The sequence below is a fragment of the Bos taurus genome, chromosome 18 (assembly GCF_002263795.3).
Source record: "Bos taurus isolate L1 Dominette 01449 registration number 42190680 breed Hereford chromosome 18, ARS-UCD2.0, whole genome shotgun sequence".
Taxonomy (NCBI): domain Eukaryota; kingdom Metazoa; phylum Chordata; class Mammalia; order Artiodactyla; family Bovidae; genus Bos; species Bos taurus.
This window is the reverse complement of record NC_037345.1, coordinates 43397037-43424039: the sequence shown is the minus strand read 5'-3', so window position 1 is coordinate 43424039 and position 27003 is coordinate 43397037. Positions and strand designations below refer to the sequence as shown.

Sequence of the window (27003 nt, the reverse complement as noted above, 5' to 3'; positions counted from 1 at the left end):
TTCCAGGACTCATGAGTTCCTCCCAGCTCTCCTAGAGTTCATGATACCAGCAGCGGGGCCCAGGCTCCAGAGAAACTGTGTGTGAACATCTTCCTGGCCCGTCCATCTGCTCTCTGTTCACCCACTCACCCCTGCGGTGGTTCCTGTCCTTTCAGGCCTGTCGGACGCCCAGCCGAAATGAGGCGGGAGTAGAGCTGCTAATGAGTTACTTCATGCAGCTGGGGTTTGTCGAGAGCCGATTCTTCCCGCCCACCCGACAGATGGGGATCCTGTTTACCTGGTAGGTGCCTGAGCTGGGGCTTTCTGTCTCCAGCCACACTGGGGAGCCTCAGCCCCACACGAGCCTCCTCTGCACTGCAGCCCCCTCCTAGTTGTCCCATGAACAGAGGAGAGCGTGGAGATGTGTGGATAAACCGGTGTTTGTTTATGAAGGGGATCCACAGGGAGAAGGCTCCGACAGACGGTGGCTTATTGCCTCTCAGAGCAAGTGAGCTGAGGAGAGGAGGCATTTGTGTGTGTGTGTAGAGGAGGCATGTGTGTGTTCGTATGTGTGTTCATTTTATCGTGAGGGAAACCCCAAGGCTCTGAGGTACAACTGACAAGAAGCAAGATTCTTGTCCCAGATGGGATGACGGTGGGAAACAAGTTTTCTCCCAATGACCAGGGCAGCAAACAGAAGTAGATCAGAGCTATTAAAAACTGAAGCAGAATCTTTGATTCTTCCCCAGAGTTGGTACTTTTGATGATTAGTGCTGTCCAAATATCTTGGAGGTGCTATACCTCTTCTCTGAGTTGCTTAGGAGTATGTGCATGCTTAGTCACTCAGTCTTGTCCGACTCTTTGTGACCCTACGGACTGTAGTCCGCCAGTCTCCTCTGTCCATGAGATTTCCCAGGCAAGCATACTGGAGTGAGTAGCTATTCCTTTCTCCAGGGGATCTTCCTGACCCAGGGCATTACAGGTGAATTCTTTACCATCTGAGCCACCTCGGAAGCCCAAGGAGTATGTGAAATGAAAGTAAATCGTAGCAGCTGAGAAGCATATTCAGAGTTAAATTTCACCACAGCAGATGGCTCTTGATGCTTGCTTTTGAAAGGAAGGGCAGATGACTTTTCCTAAAGGTGTGTTAGCTGCCTGCACATGAGTGAAAACCCCAAATGTGACTTCTTAGTGCTGAATTAGGGAGAAGCTCCATATCTATACCCTGGTCAATGTATGAACTTTAAAACATATCCTGAGTCTTCAAGGCCTCAGGAAGAATTATGAGGGGTTAGTAATTGCTACATTTCAAGTAGGAGCAGCCTTATTTTTTTTTAAATACACTTTATTTTTTAGAGCAATTTCAGGTTCATAGTAAAATTGAAAGGAAGGTGCAGAGAGTTCTCATACACCCGCTGCTCCTGCACACCCAGCACCTCCTCCACCGTCAACATCCGCCGCCAGAGCGTTACGTTTGTTACAGTTGATGTACTTACAGTGGCTGCTCATCACCCAGCATCCACTGTTTACAGTTCCTGTCGGTGGTGTATGTTCCATGGGTTTGGACAAACGATCAATGACATGTGGGCTTCGTGGATGGCTCGGTGGTAAAGAATCCCCCTGCCAATGTAGGACACGTGGGTTCGATCCCCAGGTTGGGGAGATCCCCTGGAGAAGGAAATGACAACCCACTCTAGTATTCTCCCCTGGGAAATCCCATGGACAGAGGAGCCTATCGGGCTACAGGCCATGGGATCACAAAAGAGCCAGACGTCACTTAGCGACTAAACAGCAAGGACATGCATCCCCGTTATAGCATCACACAGAGCGGTTCCATGACCCTGCAGTCTTCTGCGCTCCCCCTAGGCATCTCTGCCCCTTGGCACTCCCCAGCCCTGGCAACCACTGATTCTTTTTGTCTCTGCTGTCTTGTCTTTTCCAGAATGTCATATAGTTGGAATCATACAGTAGGTAGCCTTTCCGGATTGGCCTCTCTCACTTAGTCACATGCACTTAAGGTTTCTTGTGTCTTTTTATGCCTTCATAGTTCATTTCTTTTCTTTTTTTTTTTAAGTGTTGCGTAGTTTTCCACTGTATGGCTGTACCACAGTTTGTGTGTCCATTCACCTATGGAAGGACATCCTGGTTGAGAAGCGGCCCCATTTCTCTTTGTGCTTGTGGGTGTCTTAACAGTATGAGCAGGCCCATAGTCTTGCTTGAGATAAAAGCCTCATTGCATGTGCATCTTTGAGTTTTATTCAAGAAATAAGTTTTGTCCGTTTTTACCCCCAAACGGCACTCACTAGCCAAGGGATCCATATTCTCAAAAGATGTTTCTTTTACATAGGTATGACTCCCTCACCGGGGTTCCGGTCAGCCAACAGAACTTGCTGCTGGAGAAGGCCAGCATCCTGTTTAACATCGGAGCCCTCTATACACAGATCGGCACCCGGTGCAATCGACAGACAGAAGCTGGGCTGGAGAGCACGGTGGATGCCTTTCAGAGAGCTGCAGGTATGTCTCCAAGGAGGCGCTGCCGCTGAGATAGAGCTCTGGCTCTGCCAAGTGGCCCGGTACCTGAGCTGAAGGGGGTCTGTGGATCCTCCCCAGGCCCACGCTTGGCCTCAGAAGCCTGAAAGGGCCTGGTCAGCTTCCGGAGCTGGTGGCTCTTCCCATCAGGAAAATTGCTTCCTGGCTCAAACCCGGTCGTCTCCGTCTGACTGTGGCTCATGTACACAGTGGTTAATGATTAATCTTTTCCGAATGAGTGGCCCCACGGATGGCAGTGGATGAACTGTGTCTTTGAATACAGTTTTGAAGAAGAGAATAAGTTTTCTCAAGCGGTGAGAATGTAGGCTTTTTCTTTTTTCTTTCATCCGGCAGCGTGCCTCATCAGTGAGTGTTACCATCCGTGCCTTTGTTATGCGAATTCTGAGAAGCTTGCTCACCCACAGTTGCTCTTCTTGGCTCCCTGCTAAGTGACACTTAGCACCAGCCTATGGAGGAGCAGGCGGTGGTTGGCAGCCCATGGGTGCAGTGGGTAGGCCTGTCTCATGGGTGCTCAAGGGTCCTGGCTGACTCCCCTCGAGCTGTGTCCTGCGCAGTTGGCATAGGGATTACAGGCAGAAGTGGCCACAGTGCTGACCACCATGCGATGCCCGGAGCTGGCTCCATAATAAGTGTCTTTCTGTGCCAGTCCTTGTCACTCTACTTTGGGGTGTTACTCTGGCAGAAAATTTTGGGGGGTATCTCATTTTCCTCTGCAAGGCTGTGAAGAACCATGGCTTTGCCGTTTGGGCTGGTCATGATATTGTTTGGTTAAACAATAGATAGATCCCTTGGGAGAAAACACCATGCTGAAATTTCATGTGGGAGTTGAATTCTTTCACTGTAAATCCTTTTCTGGACTCATCTTTCTCTCTGAAGAATCTGAAGCAGGTATGCCTGTCTCTAAGATTCCAGAGACATGGACAAAACAAAGCTTGAGAACAGAGTGAGAGTGGACCCCAGAGAGCCTGCAGCCTGGCCTTCCTCCTGCAGGGCAGCTTGTGCTTTGCAGCAAAACCAGAGGAACCAGTCAGATGGGATTTTGCCAGGAGGTTTTATTTCAGCTCTAGGTTGCTTTGCCAGTTAATGCTGTGACACTTTTCTAACACATAAGAAAGTCAGCTGAGGGCTATAGCATGAAAATTTCCACTAGAGTGACTGAGCTGATCTTCTCTGAGGTTCTGCAGAAAAAGCCTTGAGTTTCTGAATGACCCAGAGGTTAAGAGTGAACATGACCCCCTGCGAGTCCTTTAGTCATTCTGTCTCCCTTCACTTCCCTCAGTTGCCTAGTCACGTATGGAATTTCTCACAAGGGTCCAGGTGAGACAGGAATGGACAGGGAGCAGGCTGGTTTCCTGGCTTGATACAGATGTAAACGTTTTGGAAGAGAACTGGAAAACAAAAGTCTTCTTACTGGTAAAACATACATAACAAAATTACCACTGTAACCATTTTTAGGAGTAGTTTGTTGGTATCAAGTACAGCCACACTGTTGTGCAACCGTCTATCTCCAGAACTTTTTTTTATCACCCCAAAGGGAAACTCTGTCCCATTAAACAATAACTCCATTCCTCCTCCCTGCAGCCCATGTGTGTCTATGAATTTGACTATTCCAGATACCTCAGCTCAGGGTGATGGACCTACTTCATGTAGCATGATGTCTTCATTCATGTTGTACCATGTGTCAGAATTGACTTCTTTTTTTTTTTTGAAGATTGATTCACTTGTTTTTGGCTGTGCTGAGTCTTCATTGTGGGCTTTTCTTCAGTTGTGAGGGGGCAGGGGGGCTACTCTGGTTGCCCAGCAACACCTTTTCATTGCAGTGGCCTCTCTTATCGCAGAGCATGGGATCTAGGGCACGCGGGCTTCAGTAGCTGCAGCATGTGAGCTCAGTAGTTGTGGCTCCTGGGCTCTAGAGCACAGTCTCAGTTGTTGCGGTGCAGGGACTTAGCTGCTTATGAGCATGTGGGAACTTCCCAGGCCAGAGATCAAACCCACCCCTCCTACATTGGCAGGCAGACGCTTTACCGCTGAGCCACCAGGGAAGCCCTTGCCTTTTAAAAAAATATATTTATTTCATTTATTTGGCTGCCCCAGGTCTTAGTTGCAGCACAAGGGATCTTTGATCTTAGTTACGGCGTGTGGGATCTAGTTCCCCGACCAGGGATCGAACTGGGAGTATGAAGTCTTAGCCACCGGGCCACCAGGGAAGTCCCAAGGCTGAAAATACTCCATTGTATGTATATACCACACTTGATTTATCCTCATATCTCAAATGTCGATGGACATTTGAGTTGTTTCCACCTTTTGGTTACTAGGAATAATGCTGCCATGAGCATTCTTGTATAAATATCAGTTTAAGCCACTGCTTTCAATTCTGTGGGGTTATACTCAGGAGTGGAATTGCTGGTTTTTATGGTAGTTGAGAATCAGAGTTTTCTAAAGATGCTTTGAGACACTAGTTTCATATTTTTGCTTCATCATTTTTTATATTCTTGAGTAGCAATGGTGAAATAAACAGGATATCCCTAACTAATGCTCAAAACAATTCCAATTGCAGGGGTTTTAAACTACCTGAAGGAGACGTTTACTCACACTCCAAGTTACGACATGAGCCCCGCCATGCTCAGTGTGCTGGTCAAAATGATGCTGGCACAAGCCCAAGAAAGCACGTTTGAGAAGGTCTGCCTCCCTGGGCTCCAGAACGAATTCTTCCTCCTGGTGAAGGTGGCTCAGGAAGCGGCCAAGGTAAGCCTTGCTGTTTCCCCTGACTTCTGGGGCGAGCAGGGTGCATTGGTGTGGGCCCACTGGAGAGAGCAGGGGCTTCCCACGGCAGCTTGCCTGTGACCTGGGCAGCCTGCCCGCCCTTGGCTGGCCAGAGCACTGGCTTGCGTTTTGTTGGCAAGTCAGTGTTTCAGATACGGATCACTGATTCCATCTGCAGCTGAGCCTAAAGACCAGCATAATGATGGTGGCCCAGGCTCCCTGTTAACTCTGACATTGACAACACTGGGAGCCCTTGGAATAGCTCCCAGATTGCGGAGCGGCCTCTGGCAGGGGCCGCCACAGAGAAGAAAGGGCTCTTTTTCTGCAGCCCGGATACGTGAGGGCCCCTGTGCCAGGCTCCCCACTCCCAGTGTTCCTTCCGTTCTAGGTGGGAGAGGTCTATCGGCAGCTGCACACGGCCATGAACCAGGAGCCGGTGAAGGAGAACATCCCGTACTCCTGGGCCAGCTTGGCCTGCGTGAAGGCCCACCACTATGAAGCCCTGGCCCACTACTTCACAGCCACCCTGCTCATCGACCACCAGCGTAAGGCTGGGCGGCCTGGGGCTCCGGGCTTTGGTCAGGGTTGCAGGCTTGCTGCCTCTGGGTGACACTGAGCTGAGCGAGAGCTTTCTGCTTGCCTGAGAGATGCTCAGCAGCCTGGGGGCAGAGGGTGGGGGTTACATGTAGGCCCAGGCAGCTGTCACACAGGGTGGGATGAGGGGTGATGTGGTATTGCTATGCGAGGGGGAGGGGGTAGCGTTTCTTCTGCCTGGGGTGGAGCTGACAGCTTCATGGAGATATTTCGCCTGGAATCCAGGACCAGGGCTAGATCAGGGAGATACTCACCTCAAACACAAAATCTAAGGGGATGCCCGTGAACTCAGTAATTGAGATAACGTTTTAACATGTAATTGTAGATGAATCAAAACTGAGGCAAAAATTCACGGTGATCAAAACTTTAAAAGAAGACACCGTAAAACTTTAAATGAAGACACCGGTTGGGACTTCCCTGGCAGTCCAGTGGTTAAGACTCCGTGCTTCCACTTCATGAAGCACGGGTTTGATCCCTGGTCAGGGAATTAAGATCCCACATGCGGTGTGGCGTGGTCAAAAACAAATTAATAAAAGAAAATGAAGACGCAGATAATAACGGTGGTATGCTGAGCCACATTGGAGCATGAAACAAAGGAAATTTGATGTTCATCATGAATATTTTTGCATTAATTTTGATACTTAGAAAATTGTATTAAACTATCATATATACCTTGGTGGCTGGGTTTAGAGCACCTGTTTAAATTTTCAGCCTAGGGTGAACGCCTCACTCTCCTCCCCTAGTCTTGGCTCTGATCTGAGGTTGTAGGTGGGGAAGGGACTTTTGTTGCAATTTGTGCTCATCAAGGCAGCCCTCCAAGTAACGGAAAGGCCATCCTCTGGGGCCAGACTGCCTGGGTTCATATCTCAGCTCTGTCATTTACTAGCTAGGTGATCTTGGGCAAGTTACTTAGCTGCTCTGTGCCTCAGTTTTCTCATCTATAAAATGGAAATATGAAGAGATCCTATCTCACAAGCTGTTGTGAAAACTAAATGCCTCTGTGCAAAGCTATATAGTGCTTCTTATATGGAGGGCTCTCTGTGTTAGCTGCTCCTGCTGGGATGATTATAGTCTTTTGAGCGGAACTAGTCGGGTAAACCAATAGAAATACAGTCATTGAGGTAGGAACACAAATGGGGCAGAAGTTGGAGTCCTTGGTATAGTCATGGAGGTTCCTCCCAGGCAGGCACTGCCATCTGAGTTAGACTTGGGACTCTGAGGGGGACTTTTCCAGTGGAACGAGGAAGGAGAGGACAGCTAGAGTGAGAACAGGATCTGACTGGGTCCTGGAACGGAGGCTGTTGAGGTAGTGCTGGGTGGTTTGGTGAAGTTAGGAATGGACATGGACCAGGGAGGGTGCAGGCAGGGAGGCCCTCAGAGGTTTAAGGCAGGGCTGTGCTTGAAGGTTCGTGAGATGGTGACTGGGAGGAAGTAGAGATCAGAGCCTTGGAGCCAAATCATGAGCCCCTAGAGTGAGATTGGCCCCCCTGCACAAAGACCTTGGGTTGGATTGCCTGGGTGTGGCTAGGGCTGGAAAGGAGACCTGTTATCCCAAGTGCCTTGTTAAGCTGGGGATGTAGTTGAAAGCGGGATTTCAGTGGGTCTGTGGAGCCGTGTATAAAGGCTGCACCACGGCCATGAGAAAGGATCTATCTTGCGGTTCCTGTCGCAGTGAAGCCTGGTGAAGATGAGGACCACCAGGAGAAGTGCCTGTCCCAGCTCTACAGCCACATGCCAGAGGGACTGACACCCTTGGCCACCCTGAAGAATGTGCATCAGCGCCAGCTACTGGGTGCGTGCTGGCTCTCCTGCTCCCTTCCTCCCTTGTGTCCCATCTGACCCATCCAGCTGCTCCCACTCGCTGACAACCCCAGACAGGTTGCCAGGGCAGGGCCTGGGGAGTAGGTCTTCTGAGTCATTGTGGCCACTCTGGATTCAGAAACCAGGAGGCACAGTCCTCTAGTCTCAGCAGGCTTCCAGAGCTGTGTTCTCATGGGTTCTGTGTGCGCCCAGCCCTCCCACAGTGGAGCCAGTGCTTTGGCAGTCTTCCAGCTCCCTAGTGGTCCAGGGGATGGTCCTTGGTCATCCTATTCTGGAAGCATGCATTTCGTAGGCCACACTTAAGAACTGATAATGAATTGTCCTAGTTTGGTCTCTAACAGATCTCAGAGCAAGTTTTCTGTGTCCAAATCTGAGTTCTTCCACCACTCAAACTTGCCCCCCATCCCACCCATGCACTTTCCCCATCTCAGTGATGGTGACTTCATCTTTCTAGGTTTGCAGGCCAGAAACCTAGGACTCACTCTTTACCTTCATCTTGCTTTCTCACCCATCTTTGATTAGCAAATCTTGTTGACTCTACCTAGAAAAATATCCCAAATCTGATCACTTCTTACCTACTACCCTGGTCCAAGCCATGCTTATGTGGTGCCTGCTTAATAGACATTAACTTGCTTAAACCTCACCCAACCCTATGAGATAGATGTGGTATGATCCCCAGTTTTCATTTGAGGAGAGAGAGGTCCAGAGAGGTCACACAGCTTGCCCAGCTTTTTACCAGGAGCCCTCGTGCTCTCATCTCACCCAGAGAAGGATAGGAGTCTTCACCGGTGCTTTTGAGGTTGGACATGGTCAGGCTCCTGTTCCTCTCTGGCCTCATTCTCCATCCTTCTCTGCAGCCTTCACTCTCCCCAGCGAAACTTCCAAGCCCCTTGTTGTCCTTAAACATTCAGGCATGCTGCTGTCCCAGGGCCTTTGCACTTGCTGCTCTTCTGGGAATGTTTCAGGGCTGTACTTAAGTTAACCTCCTAAAAGGCCTTTTCTGATCACACATCATAGAAGGGCGACTCCTCATTCCGCATCTTCTCAAGTACTACATCTGCCTATTACTTTTGTTTCTGCTTTATTTTTCTCCAGAACCTTAATGCCGCATGACCCATTATACATTTATTTGCTTGTTATTTTTCTGTCTTCAATCATTAGCATGCAAACTCAATGAATATAGAGGCTAGCTTTTGCTTTATCTCTAATGCCTAGAACATTTGGTAAATGTTTGCTGAATGATAGTTCTAGAGACACAAGTGAGCATACTGCACACACATTTCAGAGGGACTGAAGCCTTCCAGGCAGATCCTTCAGGAAAGAGAATGTCCACCTTTCTGGGCAGATCCTTGGGCACTCAGGCTCTCCATGAAGTACTCACGTTGCAGTTTGTTGCGCGTGACCGGTGGTGTTGATTTTCTGTGGGCAGGGAAATCCCATCTGTGCCAAGCTGTTACCCACCACGAGGAGTCCATGAGGGAGGCCAGCCTGTGCAAGAAGCTCCGCAACATCGACGTGCTGCAAGAGGTGCTGTCCGCGGCACACGACCGGTCCCAGCTTAAGTACACTCAGCTCCGGGAGGACGATGACCTCCTGAACTTGACCGACGCTCCCGACATCGTCTGTGAGTGGCGTGGGTGCCAGTGCAGAGTGCGCTGCATGAGAGGCAGGGCTGCTCAAGTGCTCCTCTTGCCCTGGAGTCCTTACCTTCTCATTCTCAGATCGAGGCCTCCTTCATGGTCTTTTTGACCCTTTAGTGGCAGCTGACCCCCTCCTGCCCCTCGTATCGCCACCTCTGATGTCAGGGTCCTGCCACCTTGGTTGTGCTCCGACTTTCCTTCCCACTCTTCGCTGACTGCCTTTCCCAATCCCAGTCTCCCCTCTTGGCATTCTTGAGGGTCTCCTCTCCCTGGTTTCCTTCCTTTAGATTCCTTTCCTTGAAGTCTCATGACCTCCTCTGGGGTTGTAGCCATTACTGATAGTCAGGAGACCCCAGAAACTGCCTTTTACCTGGACATTTTCCCTATGCTCTATACCCACCCACATACCACCATTTTAATGGAAATCTGCACTTTGCTATCTGTCTGACACCTCCGACTGTATGATTTGAAAGCCACCTGCATCCTTATTCCTCCTCCAAGGCTTGATCTTGGAAGGTGTGGTTTCATTGATCTGTGTGTCTGTTTTTGTGCCCACGCTAATACTGTTTTGATTACTGTAACTTCATTTATAATTGAAATCAGGGAGCATGATTTCATGCTGGAGGTCTAGCTTTGTTCTTTTATCTCAAGATTGTTTTGGTTATTTGGGATCTTTTGTGGTTCTATACAAATTTTAGAATTATTTGTTCTAGTCTGTTAAATATGCCTTTGGATTTTTGATAGTGATTGCACTGAATCAGTAGATTGCTTATATCCATATATATATATGTAACAGTTGGACATTTTAACAATATAACTTCTCTAGTCTACAGACATGGAATATCTTTCCATTTATTTGTGTTTTCTTCAGTTTCTTTTATCAGTGTCTTATAGTTTGCAGTATAGAGATTTTTCACTTCCTTGGGTAAATTCATTCCTATGTATTTTATTATTTTTGATGTAACTGTAAATTAGATTGTTTTCTTAATTTCTCTTTCTGATAGTTTGTTATTTGTGACTATACTGGATTTATGTTTATATAATGGATTTCTGTTTATTGATTTTGTATCCTGCAACTTTCCTGAATTCATTCATTAGTTCAAATATAGTCCATGGGTTTGCACAGAGTCAGATATGACTTAGCTACTGAACAACAATTAGGGTTCTCTATTTGTAGTATTATGTCATCTGCACATGGTAACAGTTTTACTCCTTTCTGATTTGGATGTCTAATTTTTTTTTTTTTGTCTAATTGCTATGGCTAGGACTTCCAGTACCATGTAAAATAAAAGTTGTAAGAGTGGGCATCCCTGTCTTGTTCCTCATCTTAGAGGAGAACTTTTCAAGGTTTGTCATATGTGGCCTTTAATATGTTGAGGCTTGTTCCCTCTATACCCACTTTGTTGAGGTTTTTTCCTTTTTAATCATAAATAGATGCTGATGAGTTTGTTTCTGATTCCACTTATAGAAGAGATCTTGTACCACCAGCACTTTCTAAGCATCTCTAAGGTGTTGAGCACTGTCCTGAGTTTAGAAATATGTAAATAAACTGGTTAGTTGCTGTAGCCCTTGGGGAGGTAGTGGTCAGTTCTGCCTTGAAGGGCAGGAGTTGGGAGGTGGATGGTTGCCTGGAAAGGTGACCTTACAGTTAAAAATGACTAGACTCTTTCCAGGAGTTAGAAGAAAGGGAGTGAAGTAGCCCAATTGAGGGAACCTCCTTTGACCAAGCCCTCTTCCACCCCACTCCCTACACCTCTGTCCCCAGTCTCTGAAGTTCCACCGCATTTTCAGGGACCAGCTTCTAGAGACAGAACCCTCCTCAAGCTAGAATCCTGAGTTTGTCAGTAGTAAAGTTGGCTAATGTCTGTTGAGGATTTGAGATCTGCTAGGGAGTTGGTGATAGACAGGGAGGCCTGGCATGCTGCGGTCCACTCTTTGTTGCAAAGAGTCGGACACAACTGAGTGACTGAACTGAACTGAAGTGAGGAACAACATTAAGCCTCAGATGTATATAGAATTTCATTTTACTCATTCTCACCCTTATCTTAAAGATGAGGCAATGCAGGCTTAGAGAGATCAAAGTCTTTGCTCCAGATGACCAAGATGGTTGGTGGAAACAAGAATGCACTCAAGAATTCTCCTTTATGGACACACGCTACTTCCTTGGCAACTTGTCCCTGCAGTGTGGTCTGTGGCTACGAAGTAGAGACAACCTCCATAGAAGGAGGGAGATGCACAGCTCCTGGTGAGGTTTTCTGGGGATGGCAGCACCAGTCTTGTAGTAGATGAGCAGCCTGCATGAGCCCAATGCTGTGTGAAACAGTAAGAAACCACAGGGTCATCCTGTGAATAGAGGTTCAGCCTTCTTGGCATTGCCAGTCTTCTTCCCCAGATTTTCTTTTTTTTTATATTGTTTTTCATGTATTCTTAGCCTGCACTGGGATCCTTTGATAAACACTGACTAGCCTCGTGGGAAGGGTTGGCTTGTTGTTGTTCAGTTGCTAAGTTGTGTTTGGCTCTTTGTGACCCCATGGACTCAGCATGCCAGGCTTCCCTGTTCTCCACTATCTCCCTGAGTTTGCTCAAACTCATGTCTATTGAGTCAGTGATGTCATCCAACCATCTCATCTTCTGTCACTCCCTTTTCCTCTTGCCCTCAATCTTTCCCAGCATCAGGGTCTTTTCCAGTGAGTCATCTCTTTGCATCAGGTGGCCAAAGTGTTGAAGCTTCAACTTCAGCATCAGTTCTTCTAATGAATATTCAGGATTGATTTCCTTTAGGATTGACTGGTTTGATCCCCTTGCAGTCCAAGGGACTCTCAACAGTCTTCTCTAGCATCACAAAACCATCAATTCTTCAGTGCTCAGGCTTGGTCCAAGTCTATGGCGCTTAGACATCCAAATCTTATGGTCCAACTCTCACATGTGTACATGACTACTGAAAAAACCATAGCTTTGACTGTATGGACCTTTGTCAGCAAAGTAATGTCTCTGCTTGTTAATATGCTCTCTGGGTGTCATAGCTTTTCTTCCAAGGAACAAGCGTCTTTTAATTTCATGGCTGCAGTGCCAAGAATATGATGGTGGAGCTATTTAGCTATTGATGCACTGATTTGGCAAACCCACTTCTCACTGTGAAATCCTCACATTGCATGTTAATAATGAAAAGAGGAAGCACGTCTTGACCAAAACTTAGTGTTGAAAGCATGGTATTTCCCCAAGAGCCACACCTGAAATGTAAGTTACTTCTCAGTAGGATTTTATGAGTATCAGAGGATGTCCACTAGAACAGGGGTCCCTAGCCACTGGGCCTCAGACCGGTACCAGGCTATGGCCTCTTAGGAAACAGGCCTCCCAGCAGGAAGGTGAGCAGGGGGTGAGCTGTGTTTATAGCTGCTCCCCATCGCTTGCATTACCGCCTGAGCTCCATCTCCTGTCAGATCAGCCGCAACATTAAATTCTTGTAGGAGCATGGATCCTAACCCTAAAGTCAAGGCAGAGTATCCTGAGATTGCCATAAAATAGAAATAAAGTGCCCAATAAATGTAATGCACTTTGAATCATCCTGAAACCATCTCTGCCCCCTGATCCATGGAAAAATTGTCTTCCACAAAATGGGTCCCTAGAGCCAAAAAGGCTGGGCACTGTTGCACTAGAATGCAAATAAGCTCCCTTGAAGGCAGGGAATTTGTCTTATATCACTATCTGTCCCAGCCCCAGAGTGGGGTATAGCTCAGAGTAGATACCCAAGTGGACTTAGGCCTGAGTTTTCACAAATAACTTTCAATTACAGAATCACTTATGCTTTTACTTTTAACCTTCTTTTCCAGCTAAAACCGAGCGAGAAGTTGAAATTATAGTCCCACAGTTCTCTAAAGTGACAGTAACGGACTTCTTCCAGAAGCTGGTATGTTGAACATGTATTTCATAATGACTTGAGGGGAAGGCTTTTTTATAAGTTGCAAGTATGTAGAGATGCAATATGACATAATTTTGTTTTAAATATGTTGATCTTTTAGAGAAAATGGCAATGAACGTTCTTGTATGACTTTGTAGTGCAGATTATTGCGGATGGTATCATGAGTCTCTTGAGCAGGGCCGAATGAAATCTGTGAGGATGATCATTTCCTCTAGCTTTCAAATGCCTGACTCAGCCTTCCGATCCTAACCTAATGATGCTCTATTCCCAAGGGTCCTTTATCTGTGTTTTCGGCTAACAAGAGATGGACGGCTCCTCGAAGTATTCACTTCACTGCAGAAGAAGGGGACTTGGGGTTCACTCTGAGAGGAAACTCCCCAGTTCAAGTCCACTTCCTGGATCCGTACTGCTCTGCTGCGGTAAGCATGGATCCTTCTAGATTGGAAGCAAAACTCACTGGCACCCTTTCAGTCAGTCTGGTAAAGTACAGACAGAGTTAAGTGTTAGTTGCTCAGTCGTGTCTGACTCTTTGTGACCTGATGGGCTGTAGCCCGCCAGGCTCCCCGTCATGGGATTCTCCAGGCAAGAATACTGGAGTGGGTAGCCATTCCTTTCACCGGGAGATCTTCCCAACCCAGGGATAGGACCTGGGTCTTCTGCTTTGCAGGCAGATTCTTTACCATCTGAGCCACCAGGGTAAAGTGTGCTGTCCACACAAATACACTAGGGTGATTTGATTTAGGGCTCCTCTAAGTAAAAGGCCTGGTTTTATGTGAAAGGCCTTTCATACCTTTCTTGCCCAAAGAGAAACAGATTAATTTTTGCCTTTTTTTTTTTAAACTGGAGTGTAATTGCTTTACAATGTTGTGTTAGTTCCTGCTGTACAATAAAATGTATCAGCTATTTGTATTCATGTATCCATCTGTCTCGGGGGCCCCCCTCCTACACTCTCCACACCCACCACAATTTTTGCCTTCTTGAAGTTAACTTATGCAGATAACTATTTTATTAATGAACTTGGGAACTACTTCAGGGATTTCACTGAACAGAACGTTGACCTGTATTGAAATCATATTTTTTTTTAGGCGGCAGGAACCAAGGAAGGGGATTATATTGTTTCCATTCAAGACGTGGATTGTAAGTGGCTGACGCTGAGTGAGGTTATGAAGATGCTGAAGAGCTTTGGCCAGGATGACATTGAGATGAAGGTCGTGAGCCTCCTGGATGCCACATCGACCATGGTGAGTGCTGATGCCTGCTGGCAGTAAATAGTGATGTGAAGTCAGGGTGAGTCCAGCCTCAGAGGTTTTTACCAGGACCCCTGCCTCCTGCCTGCATTTGTAACATGCCACAGATGACTGAGCTGTAAGTTTGTCATCACCAAGAATGTGTTCAACTTGGGTCAGAGAAATCACTAGAAAGCTTTTTTTTTTTTTTAAATCTTAAAGAACCAATTGATCTTTCTGATTAAATTCTCTTCCATTGCAAAAGTGATACATACTCGTGGTTAAAAAATATACATATTCAAATGGTACAGAAGGTGTGTGGAAGATGCTCTTCTCAGGAGCGTTAGCACTTTCCTGTGCGATCTCGGGACGTGTCTGAGCCCGTGCAAGTTCACATGCACAGTTCTATTCTTTTGTGTCCCCAAGGAGGAGGACCTGTCGCATTCACGCTTTTCTGTACTCGCTGCATTTAATTTTGTACGTTGGATGCTTCTGTTTAGAACAGTACGCATTTACTCATTCAGCAGCCATTGACTGGGCATCAGTTGTGTGCCAGGCCCTTCTCAGGTGTTGGAGCTCCAGCTGAAATAAGATAAGGTCCTACCCCACAAAGCTGGCACTAAATACATAAAGAAGTAGTTGTGATTTTGGTCAGTGCTGTGAAGGAAATAACTTGTGTAATGGGCTAGGATGATTGGGGCTGGGAGGGGCTCCTGGACGGGGCTGCACTGAGGCTTGAGTGTAGGGAGGAACCAGCCATGTGAAGAGGCATAAGCCAAGCATATGGGGACTTCCCTAGTGTCCAGTGGTTAAGACTCCACACTTCCAATGTAGGGGGTGCGGGTTCAGTCCCTGGTTGGGGAATTAAGATCCCACATACCACGCGGCATAGCATGCCCACCCTCCCACCCCAAGAAAAAAGAGCATAGAGACAGGGGCACCAACAGGTGCAGATACCAGACCCGCTGGCAGGACTGAGCTTCACTTGCTAGAGGAACTAAAAGGCCTTTCAGCTGGAGCATCGAGACAAAGGGCCAGCGTGGTGAGAAGTGAGGTGGGAGACAGGCAGTGAAGGAAGTTTCCCCTTATGACATGCGGAATGATGTGCTGTGATGTTTATTGTAGAAAGCTGTTGTGCTGCCTGGAGGCTGGCCACGTGGCTGCAGAGCGAGCTGGCCGTGGCAGTCACCCCCGCCAGTGATGTTAGCGGCTTTACACTAGGGGGTGGCGGTGGAGGTGGGGAGCAGTGGATGTGCCCGTGACTTAACCGGGAGGCAGAGCTGACAAATTTGCAGAAGAGTTGTGTATTAAAGATGGTAGACAAAGGGAGGGCTCCTTGACTTTTGGCTTGAACAACTGCGTCATTTTTCATTATGATGGGAAGCTGGGGCCAGGGGTGAGGGGGCAGAGGAGAGAAAACACAAGTGCTGTGCTGTGAGTGTTTCATGTGCCATGAGACGCCCAAGACACATCAAGGTGACGCAGGCAGCTGAGCAGTCACATCTTTAGTTCACGGACAATGTCAGAGCTAGAAGTAAATATTTGAGGATCATCAGCACAGAGATGATGTTTCAAGCTGTAAGACACTAAATGAAATTACCCTTGAGGGGTGGAGGGCTGAGGACTAAACCTCGAAGAGACACCACAAGCATCTGGGGGTCAGGAAGATCCAGCCATGTGAAGGGGTACAAATGGGGGACTTCCCTGGTGGTCCAGTGGTTAAGACTGTGTTTCCAGCGCAGGGGATGCAGGTTCAATCCCTGGTTGGGGAATTAAGATCCCCAAGGAGGAGCGAAAGGGAGTGCAAAGTAGGTGTGAAGGTGGGATAAAAAGCAGTTCTGAAACCAAGAAAAGAAAATCCTGCCGGAGAGAGTAGTGGTTTGTGTTGAACACAGCTAAGAGGTGGAGAATGAGGTGAGCAGAGCTGTGTTTGTCGTACCTGGCAGCAGGGCAACAGGACACTTCCAGTTTGGGCCGCACCGCATGGCATGTGGGATCTTAGTTCCCCTACCAGGGATCAAACCCATACCCCCTGCAGTGGAAGCACAGAGTCCTAACCACTGGACCGCCAGGGAAGTCCCCCAAAGGACACTTTTTCATGGGGAAATGGCAACAGAACTTAGACTAGAGAGGGTCAGAGAGTGAATGAAGGTGTGACTCCATTAAGAAATGTTCAGAATAGGCAGATTCACAGAAATAGAATGTAGGTTAGTGCTTGCCAGGAGGCTGGGGCACCAGGGAATGAGGAGAAGCTGCTGATGGGTACAGGGTGGGTTTCTTTCCCGTTTTTTTGTTTTTGCCACACTGTGTGGCTTTTGGGATTTTAGTTCCCAAAGAACCCAGGCCACCACAGTGAAAGTGCCAAGTCGTAACAACTGGAGCACCAGGCAAGTCTAATGGGCAGTTTTATATTAATAGAATAGGGAGAGGCGTCTTCATCCGGAGGTGCCGAACTCAGGAAGGACATTTTATCGTGAATTCCCCCCCTTTCTTGCTGCATCATTCAAACTTCTTTCCTGGATTTATACTGATGAACAATGTGCCCAGCGGCTGCAGATATATATTGTATGTCTGCTTATACATACAGCCTGATTTCAGTGCCTGGAACAAGGTAGATGGTCAGTAAACATTCTGTAAGCAAAGTAATCTCAGTATTAGGCAAACCTTAGAAGCATGTGATACCTCACACGGAAGTCTTTAGAAAACAAATTCCTTCACATTTCCCACTTAAATCCTGCACAATCCTAAAAAAGTTAACAGTAGTGTTGAGTGGGCATGGAGTTCACTTGGGGAAGATGGATAAGTTCTGGAGGTGGGTGGTGGTGATGGCTGCATAGCAGTGTGAGTGTACTTAAGGCAACGAGTGGTTAAAATAGTAAATTTTATGTTTATTTCATCAGTTTAAAAAACTGGAAAAATTTAATCATAACCTTGTTACCATGGATTCTGTTGTCTTTAAAGAGAACGTGCTTAGTCACTCAGTTGTGTTTGATTCTTTGCAATCCCATGGACCGTAGCCCACCAGGCTTCTCTGTCCGTGGGATTCTCCAGGCAAGACTACTGGCATGGGTTGCCTTTCCCTGCTCCAGGGGATCTTCCCAACCCAGGGACTGAACCCAAGTCTCCTGTATTGCAGGCGGATTCTTTACCATCTGAGCCGCCATATCTACTGGTGTGGGCTGAAATCCAGGCTACATTAAGTGAAGAAAGCAGGGTGCAAACCCATGTACATAGTGTGTTCTTAAGGAAAGACAAATGGTGCTGTATACTTAACACATATCAATACCTGTTGCTGCTGCTAAGTCACTTCAGTCGTGTCCGACTCTGTGTGACCCCGAAGACGGCAGCCCACCAGGCTCCCCCGTCCCTGGGATTCTCCAGGCAAGAACACTGGAGTGGGTTGCCATTTCCTTCTCCAGTGCATGAAACTGAAAAGTGAAAGTGAAGTCGCTCAGTCATGTCCGACCCTCAGCGACCCCATGGACTGCAGCCTACCAGGCTCCTCCATCCATAGGATTTTCCAGCCAAGAGCACTGGAGTGGGGTGCCACTGCCTTCTCCGATCAATACCTGTATATGAATGTTATTTCTACAAATGTAACAGATAGTGGTTGCCTCAGTGGACAGGGCTGAAAGGCGGGAGGGACGCCTGCTGTTCCCCTGATGCATTTTCGTATTATTGACCATAAGTGTGTATTACTTTTTCAAACGTAATAACCTTTAAAAGTGAGTAGTGGTCCCTAGCTTAAATGACTACTATTGAGTATATTCCTTAAGAATTGTCCTTGTTCTTAAGAACCTAATCCTATATCAGCATTAGTCACTGAATCTCAGAATTATATCACTTAAAGAGGATGCCATGAGTGCAGAATGTGAGTCTCAAAACTTGGCAGTCATTTCTCTGACATCTTGATTTCTAACCATTTTAACAACACTTTATAAATGGTTAAATGGGATCTAACCATTCTTTTCATAATTTAAATCATGTATATAAATTACTTCCTATAACAGAAAAATATGTCTGCCTAAAATATTCATTTCACTATAATCACAGCATATCAAGACAGGTTTTGAGAATAAAAAGAATTCATTATTTGGAAGATAAAACAACCATTTAACTGTTCTTCTTTTTCTGTGTTACAGCATAGTAAATGTGCCACATACTCTGTGGGAATGCAGAAGACTTACTCCATGATCTGCTTAGGCATTGATGTTGACGATAAAACTGATAAAACCAAGAAAGTCTCGAAAAAGCTCTCGTTTCTGAGCTGGGGCACCAACAAGAACAGACAGAAGTCGGCGAGCACCCTGTGCCTCCCGTCGGTTGGTGTCACGATGCCTCCGGTCAAGAAGAAGCTCTCCTCTCCGTTCAGCCTTCTCAACACTGACAGCTCTTTGTACTGATGTGAAGAAGCGAGAGCGCTTCTTGTGCTGACTGGGCCTTCGTGTTTGTGCCATAGAGGAAGATTTCTCAATATTCTCAAATCCCATTTTCTCAGAGCATAAACATACAACTGATATGTCCTTGAGTGTAAGTAACAAGAAGCCTCTAGAAGCTTGTGGAAGACAAACTTAATTAGAGGAGTCTAACCATACTGCTGCAAGTTATTTATTACATAAAGTATTGTAAATAGAATAATGTGGAAATATGGCTGTTTTTAATGACCATAATTAGGACTCTTAGTTACTTACTGTCAGAGTTCAATTAGGATTTATGGGTCCTATTAGTAAGTTTTTAGGCTCGGGTGATACATAGATTAATTCCTTAACTTGGAATTCAGATGACCCCAAACTCAGACAGGGGGAGGGACTATAATGCTAGACTAAGTGTTATTAAAAATTGTTCCAAAGACCTGCTGCCTAAGGGGGAATCATTAACCTAGAACAAGATTTTACTATTATTTCTAGATAATATGAATGCTATTTCCAGATAAAATCTAGTGCCAAATTTGTCATGACTTTAGATTAAAAAAAAAAAAAAACTTTTAGGAGCAGTTTTTCTTCCATTTTATGTCACTTAAAAGTCGCTAACACAGTGGCCGTGTTAGATGAAGATGCCGTCTACAAGGTAGATAATATACTGTTTGATACTCAAAACATTTCTCATTTTGTTTAAAGTAGAAAGTACATAATTGTATATTTTAAGAGTCTTTAGGAAGGGTTAAAAACATTGTACAAGGTCAAGATGTAAATGACTCAAGTTTAGAGCTCTATTTGACTTTGTAAAATGGCATTGGTTTATCTTGCTATACATTGGATGACACAGTGATTCTAAGATTCACTGTTGACATAGTATAAGTTATATATCTTCTACAGATCTAGCACTGCCATGTCATTTTGAGAATAAATGAACTTAAAATATTTTCTAGTGTGTAATGTCAAAAGGGAAGCAACCATATTTGGGAAAGTGTATCCACTGTTCTTACTGATATTTTTGTATAAATATTTAAATAAACACATTCATTTGCCTCAGTTAATGGTTTCCACTTTGATTTCACTTTCTTACCCTAATGCACAGAAGTTTTATTGTACTGGATTTTTAAAAGTTTGGACTTTCCTGGTGGAGCAGTGGATAGGACTCTCCCTGCCAGTGCAAAGGACATGGGTTTGATTCCTGGTCCGGGAAGATTCCACATGCTGCAGGGCAGCTAAGCCCCTGCACCACAACTATTAAGCCTGTGCTCTAGAGCTGGGTGCCCCAGCTCCTGAAGCCCAAGTGCCCTGGAGCCAGGCAGCCACAACTCCTGAAGCCTGCACACTCTGGGGCCCTCGAGCCACAACTAATGAGCCCTGTGTCACAACTCTGGAAGCCTGAGTGCCCTAGGGCCTATCAAATCACAACTGCTGAGCCCGTGTGCTCTAACTACTGAAGCCTGTGCGCCCAGAGCCTGTGCGCCACAAGAGAAGCCACCACCACGAGAAGCCTGAGCACCAAAACTAGAGAGTAGCCCCCGCTCTCTGCAACTAGAGAAAGCCTGTGTGCGACAACAAAGTCCCAGTGCAGCCAAAAATAATAAATAAATAAGCAGTGTGTATGTAAACAAACAAAAAAAAGTAATAAAAAAAGTTACTGGGACTTCCCTGGTGGTCCAGTGGCTGAGACTCTGCTCTCCCAATACACTGGGCCCAGGTTCATCCCCTGGTCAGGGAACTAGACTCCACATGCGGCAACTTAAGAGTTCACATGCCACAGGTAAAGATCTAGTGTGCCACAACTAAGACGCGGGGCAACCAAGTAAATATATAAATATATACATTTTTTAAAAAATTACTAACATTTCACAAAATAGGACTTTGAGAGCTTTCAAGATGTCTTAGTGTCCTCGAAAAGGTATGGCCTCTTTAATTGTATTTTTTTTGGTCTTTTTTTAAAAATTGGAGTGTAATTGCTTTACAATGTTATGTTGGTTTCTTGTGTACAATGAAGCAAATCAGCTATATGTATACATAGATCCCCTCTCTCTTGGATCTCCTCCCCTCAACCCCATGCAATCTATCTAGGTCACCACATAGCATGAAGTCGAGCTCCATTCGCTGTAGTCAATTCCCACTAGCTATCTACTTTACACATGACATGCATATATGTCAATCACAATCTCCCAATTTATCCCATCCCCACCTCTCTGTGTCTACCTGTCAATTGTCTACATTTGTATCTCTATTCCTGCCCTGTAACATTTTGAATTCCATACATGTGTTAATATATGATATTTGTTTTTCTCTTTTGACTTCCTTCACTCTGCGTGAAAGACTCTAGGTCCATCCACATCTTTACAAATGACCCAACATCATTCTTTGTGATGGCCGAGTAAATTCCAACATGTGTGTGTGTGTGTGTGTGTGTGTGTGTGTGTGTGTGGTGTGTGTGTGTGTAGTTGTTGTTCAGTGTACTTATTTTTCAGATGAGCAACTGTACATTTTGGTCTCTAGCCCCAGGCTCTCCTCAGCTGGCCCTGCCACTTCCCTGTGCATCTTTTGGTCGCTGGGCTATCCATTTACAAACACATTCTTCCGTCCCTCACACACGCTGGCTTTTTATCTTACGGTGGGAACTCCAGACTCCAGGCCTTCTGTGTTCAGAAGACGTGCTCAGTGATTATAAACAAACTGTGCAACTACCAGGAAGGGAGACAGAAAGGGAAAAAAAGGCAGTACAATTGTTTGTTGACACTGGCAGCTACCCTCACAGCACAGGTACACTAAGACCAGACCTGAAGAACGGTGGCTCTGCCAGCAGGAACAAGGAGCTTATGGTAACAGTGCTTCATTGTAGGTTTGTTTCCTTTAAACAGTCATATCCTCCACCTTCCATAATAGATAAGGTCAAGGTCACACATTAAAATCCTCCGAGGCTGCCTTTCTGCTGAATCTGAGGTTCCCTTAGCAAAGTGCCCACCAGCCCACTTCATGCTAGCAGGATGAGGGCAGTGCCATCTGGCGCAGGCCCACTAATCGAAGTACATGCCTAAGGCCAGAGAACAGGCCATGACCACTGGCAGGCTCCATTCAGGCCTCTTCTCACCTTTCCCTAATTGTAAAAGGAACTCCGCTTTTTTTAGTTTAAATATTTGCTTGCAGTTTATTTTGGTTTTCCTAAATAGACATTCACATCTGTAAACAATAGGATGTTGGTTTCAGCCCCAACCCCCGACTCCTTACAAGTCTTTGTTCTCACACATTGGCTGGAACTGCCATTTGCTGCTGTTAGTCGCTAAGCCGTGTCCGGCCCTGTTGTACTCCATGGACCGTTGCACACTAGACTCCCCATGGGATTTCCCAAGCAAGGGTACTGGAGTGGGTTGCCATTTCCTTCTCCAAGGAACTCTTTTCTTCGTGTGAAAAGAAAACAAGATCCTGCAGTCCAGAGATGAGACGCCCATGAGGGGAGCCCTCACCTGGGCTGGCTGAAGAATGCATGAATGCGCTGGGCTGCTGCTGGTCCTACTACCGCCTCCAGTTCTCGGAGAGACGCGTTGCTTAGTTGCTGGATACTTGGAAACCTCTGAAGCAGGAGGGGGGCTTTCACTTTCCCGACTCCTGGGATCTGCTGCACACTTCGGAGGAGCGCCGGCTCAGAGACCAGAGCCCGTTTCTTCCTGAGAAAAGGGTTTTTACTGGGCTCTCTGGTTTGCTCTTGAACCTGAACGGAAATGAAAGAAGCACATGAGCGCCCTCTAGAGGACCTGTGGTTTTCTTAACATTTTGTTTTGCGGAAGTTTAGTTTTAGCTTTTGGAGAAGGAAATGGCAACCCACTCCAGTGTTCTTCCCTGGAGAATCCCAGGGACGGCGGAGCCTGGTGGGCTGCCGTCTATGGGGTCGCACGGAGTCGGACACGACTGAAGCGACTTAGCAGCAGCAGTTTTAGCTTTTCCACGTAGTTCAGCTTGATTTACCACTATAAATGTTCTCATATATACCATGAATATAATTTTTCAGGCATCAGTAAAATTATTAAAAGATGAACATGACTACACAAAGGAGTGAGAGGTAAAAATTAATCTACAAAAACTTGAATTTTTAGAATGCTTAGGATAAAACCAATGAAAACCTACACTAAAGAATTCAAACACGATCCTATGGCCCACTAAGAAACAGTTCAGTAGTATAGGATTACATGATGGCTCCAACTGCCTGATACAGGGCTTGGAAGAAGCTTGCCTATCAACGGAGAAACTCAGTCTTCAGTTAGTGGTAGATACAGGAAGGCACATAGTAACAGCGTTAAATCAAAGTGACTCAGGAAGAGTGAAGCAAGAGAAAAGATCAGTGTCTGGAGAAGAGTTTGTGAACTATACAGGGCTGACTGCATTTCCAATGTGGTTCTCAACCCCAGCTGCACATCAGAGGGAGAGGTTTAGAAACAGCACAACAAAAATTGATGCATAAGCCTGACCCCATGTTCGGATTCTTAATCAGTCTGAAGCAAGGCTCACGTATCACTTTTTTTTAAAAGTTCCCCAGGAAATTCTAATCTCATATGATATCACTTCTGTATGGAATCTAATTTTTTAAATAAATGATACAAAGGAACTTATTTGCAAAACAGAAACAGACTTACAGATATTAAAAACAAAGTTATGGTTACCAAAGGGGAAACGGGGGAGGGGTGGGAGGAGGGATAAAACAAGATCTTAAGATTAACATACACACACCACTATATAGTGTATGTATAACCAACAAGGAATTACTGTATAGCAATGGCACCCCACTCCAGTACTCTTGCCTGGAAAATCCCATGGACAGAGGAGCCTGGTAGGCTGCAGTCCATGGGATCGCTAAGAGTCGGACACGACTGAGCGACTTCACTTTCACTTTTCACTTTCATGCACTGGAGAAGGAGATGGCAACCCACTCCGGTGTTCTTGCCTGGAGAATCCCAGGGACGGTGGAGCCTGGTGGGCTGCCGTCTATGGGGTCGCACAGAGTCAGACACAACTGAAGCGACTTAGCAGCAGCAGCAGCAGCAGCATGGGAACTCTACTCAATATTCTATGATAATCTATATGAGAAAAAAATATCTCAAAAAGAATGAATGTATGTGTAACTGAATCACTCTGCTATATACCTGAAACACAACACTGTAAATCAACTATATTCCAATAAAATTTTTAAAAAAGTTCCCCAGGAAATTCTAATGTACAACCATGCTGAATAATCAATGAGGACAATGGAAAACCACTAGGTTAAAAAGAACACATGAACTTGCAGACAGAATTTCTGATGCTTAACAGAAGATACGCAGGGAGGAGGCTAAGTAGCCACTAACTGACAATGTCACCAGCTTAAATGCAGAATAGTGCACGAAGGAGTCATCATAGCCTGAGAGGTTAAAATCAGGTCTCCAACTTGTTCACCTTGTTATATGCTTGCCTAGACAGGGCAGCAAGCTCAGCTAGCTGCCGAGGGAGCTTCTGAACTTAAATTCATCAAAAAGATTTTAGAAACCAATCCAGAGATGGATAAAGACTGGCTTCATGGATTATACAGATAATAAGGGCAGGTGCCAGAAAAGGATCCAGGAAGATCACTCGGAAGTCCTAAACCAGGGCTACTGTGGAGGAGTAGGAATGGGTACTTACCAACTGAATAATGAGGCAGGATGCTTCCATCTGGCTGGCTACTGGAAGCAACACCATCCCAAGATCCAGAACAGTAAACTTCTGTACAGCTGGAAAATACTGTTCACTCATCTGCGTTTTTTCAACTACCACAATCCCTTGAAGTTTATTGGACTTCAAAAAAAAAAAAAAGGAAAGAAACAGGAAATATTCTGTAACAAAATTCCATTCAAGATAAAGCAGCTATCCAAGGGTGTAATGGCCAATGCTTTTATACAGATTATTCCAAGGGAGGGGAAGAAGTCCATTTGTTTAACTCAGTACTTACATTTCTAACCCGAACAAGTCTCTTTCTGTAGCCATTTCCTGCCACCAACTCAGCTTCGGTGATGTAAAGAATGCAGGATTTGCTAGATAAGTAAAAATCTACCGGTGTCAGGCCATCCTCAAAAACGAGTTTAATTTTCCCTTAAAACACAGACAAGAAAATAAGTTCCGTATTCATTAGATGAAAACACGGCAATAGATGGAACTTTTTAAAAAGTAGGGTGAGGTGAGAGAGGGCTTGTTCAGAGGGAGCCCACTGACCTTGCATTCCCTGTGCCAGCTGCGAACCGCGCCATTTCTCATTGGCCACAATGTGCCCAAATGGTACATGCATGGGGCCAGTGCTATCAGGGGGGTTGCTTTCCATCGGCGGCCTCGATCTAATGAGGGGAATGCAAGACGGCACTTAAGCAGATTCTTCAGCACACAGCCCGTTTCACTCGAAGCCCGGGCCCCTTTGGCAGGAGCCCGACTGCAGGGTGTTCTTTAAAAGGCTGGATTACAGGCGAAAGTTTAAGAACCAGGAGATTCCTGTCCTGGAAGAAGCGCCCTTTATTTCCGTCACCTGTCTTGCCCCTGAAACCCTGGCTCGGTCCGCGCCATGGCACCTTAGTCCAGTCCGGGGGGGTAGCGAGCTAGCCACCACGGCACCAGGTCTGGGTCTCCCGCAACGTTACCTGCTGAGCGACACATCTGGGTTGCCTCCTTAACTCCTCGCTACTCTCTCATCTTGCCCGCCCCCCGCCTCTCCCGGCGCCGGATAGGCTATGGCTCCAGAGATCGACATCTGACCTGACCAATAAGAGAATGGACAGCGCCCTGGAGAGGATTTGAGTGGTACCCACTGGTTGCCAAGAGCGACGGACGTGAAGTAACCTCCTCTCTGATTGGTCGGAGCAAAAACGGAGCCAATGGCAGACGTAGTTGTTGCGAAGTCCGTAGCCGAGAAAAGGCGTCTGGCTAGGCCAACTCGAGGCGTCGGCAGACTTTAGGGAGCGGTCCTCACCTCCGATCTTCTGTGCAGTCCAGTAAGGGTCTGGCCATCAACCACAGCAAGGATGCTCCTGGGGTTTCGGAGAGGCCACAAGAGGAAGTATGTAAGTATATCTGCACCCAGCCTGCGTTCTGGCCCGTGGGGCCGGGAGTAAAGTGCAGAGGGTTTGGGATTTGGGATGGAGGCAAGATAGCGGCCCAACAGGAAGTGGTTTTCCTTTCGAGAAGCCCAGCTGTTTACTGTTTAGAACATTAACTTTCTGTTCTAGTGGCGGCCTCAGTTGATAGGACTCGCCCTGTCTCGCCTGTAACTTTCGCTCGGGTGTCGGGGAGTTCACTCCTGCCGACACACTCCTGTCTAGTTCCAGCTGGGATGTCATTCTGGATTCCTCCCTCCGCCACGTACCACCTACACTCTGCCTACCCCGTCCTCCAGCATCTACTTGGACTGCTGCAGCAGCTCCCTTTCCCTCTGTCCATTCTTCACAAAGCACCCAAAGGGATTCTTTTAAAATGCAATTCTGATTCGTGCCTAATGCCCTCAAGTCACACACATGGACGCTCCAGCTGTTTCCATCTTGCTATTCCTTCAGCCTTTTTCTTCTGCCTGGAATGCTTCCCTCCAAAACTTCCCGTGGCAATTCTTTCACTGCCGGCACACTCTCCCGGGCTCATTCGTTGATCCCTCTTGCTGCTAGTGAGCCTGACACCGATGGTTCTTGCCCCCACCCCCACCCCCAGTCTATTTATCCTACCAATGTACTCATTGCTGTCTTTCCCAGGCCTGATTTCTCATTCCGTGGGTCATCATCATAGCCACTACTTTCCACCCAAGTCGCCTTCCTCCTGTTTTTCTTTTTCATACTTGCCTGGTGAACCCCCAAACCTGCTTAGATCCAGGTCTTCATAAACTCAGTACTTTAAATGCAAAGAAAGCATTTTGATAAGGGTACTTCTGAACTCCCTTTCAAATTGGAATTCCTAAAGCATGTCTAACTCAGCTTCCTGTTCTTAGCTGTGTGGCTTGCTGAAGTCTTTTTTTTTTTTGGCTGTGCTGGGTCTTCTTGCAAGGGGTGAAGACTTCTCTGGTTGTGGCACGTGGGCTTAGTTACCCTGAGGCATGTGGGACCTTA

The 27003-nt window shown here is 46.4% G+C and overlaps 3 protein-coding genes across 9 annotated transcripts in view; 2 read left to right on the top strand and 1 right to left on the bottom strand.

Annotated features, from left to right (window-relative positions):
* The window catches only part of RHPN2 (rhophilin Rho GTPase binding protein 2), a 70404-nt gene extending 50436 nt beyond the window's left edge, over positions 1-19968 (top strand). Inside the window, 10 exon segments of one of the 2 annotated variants that reach the window (NM_001083470.1) lie at positions 156-280; positions 2327-2493; positions 5087-5274; positions 5681-5837; positions 7559-7678; positions 9137-9331; positions 13178-13254; positions 13539-13685; positions 14352-14507; positions 18635-19968. In NM_001083470.1, the coding sequence (NP_001076939.1) occupies positions 156-280; positions 2327-2493; positions 5087-5274; positions 5681-5837; positions 7559-7678; positions 9137-9331; positions 13178-13254; positions 13539-13685; positions 14352-14507; positions 18635-18895 (1593 nt within the window). In that variant the 3' untranslated portion in view covers positions 18896-19968. 2 annotated transcript variants of the gene reach the window in all.
* Positions 18560-25613, bottom strand: FAAP24 (FA core complex associated protein 24). Of its 2 annotated transcripts, NM_001046062.2 has the most exons (5): positions 25555-25609; positions 25139-25257; positions 24879-25018; positions 24572-24724; positions 22042-22631 (listed from the first exon to the last, which is right to left on the bottom strand). In NM_001046062.2, exons 2-5 carry the CDS (start codon positions 25242-25244, stop codon positions 22383-22385), a joined length of 648 nt encoding a protein of 215 aa, NP_001039527.1. In that variant the 5' UTR covers positions 25245-25257; positions 25555-25609; the 3' UTR covers positions 22042-22382. The 2 variants fall into 2 exon arrangements, with proteins under 2 accessions (XP_024833888.1, NP_001039527.1); XM_024978120.2 differs by having other exon boundaries at positions 18560-22631; positions 25139-25613.
* Positions 25614-25849: 236 nt separating this feature from the next.
* CEP89 (centrosomal protein 89) overlaps positions 25850-27003 on the top strand; it is an 84986-nt gene continuing 83832 nt past the window's right edge. For all 5 annotated transcript variants that reach the window (XM_005219049.5, XM_003587232.6, XM_010814840.4 and 2 more), the window contains exon 1: positions 25850-25974. Coding sequence is in view for 4 of the 5 variants with exons in the window: in XM_003587232.6 (XP_003587280.1) it covers positions 25936-25974 (39 nt within the window). In the remaining variant the exon portion in view is untranslated. The remainder of the gene's footprint in view (positions 25975-27003) is intronic.

Coding starts and splice junctions, on each gene's coding strand:
- FAAP24 (XM_024978120.2), bottom strand. CDS start 25,244: ATGGAAAGCAACCCCCCTGATAGCACTGGCCCCATGCATGTACCATTT. Junction 25,019..25,138: donor GCTGGCACAGGGAATGCAAG/GTCAGTGGGCTC, acceptor CTGTGTTTTAAG/GGAAAATTAAACTCGTTTTT. Junction 22,632..24,571: donor CCTGCCTCATTATTCAGTTG/GTAAGTACCCAT, acceptor ATTTCCGTTCAG/GTTCAAGAGCAAACCAGAGA.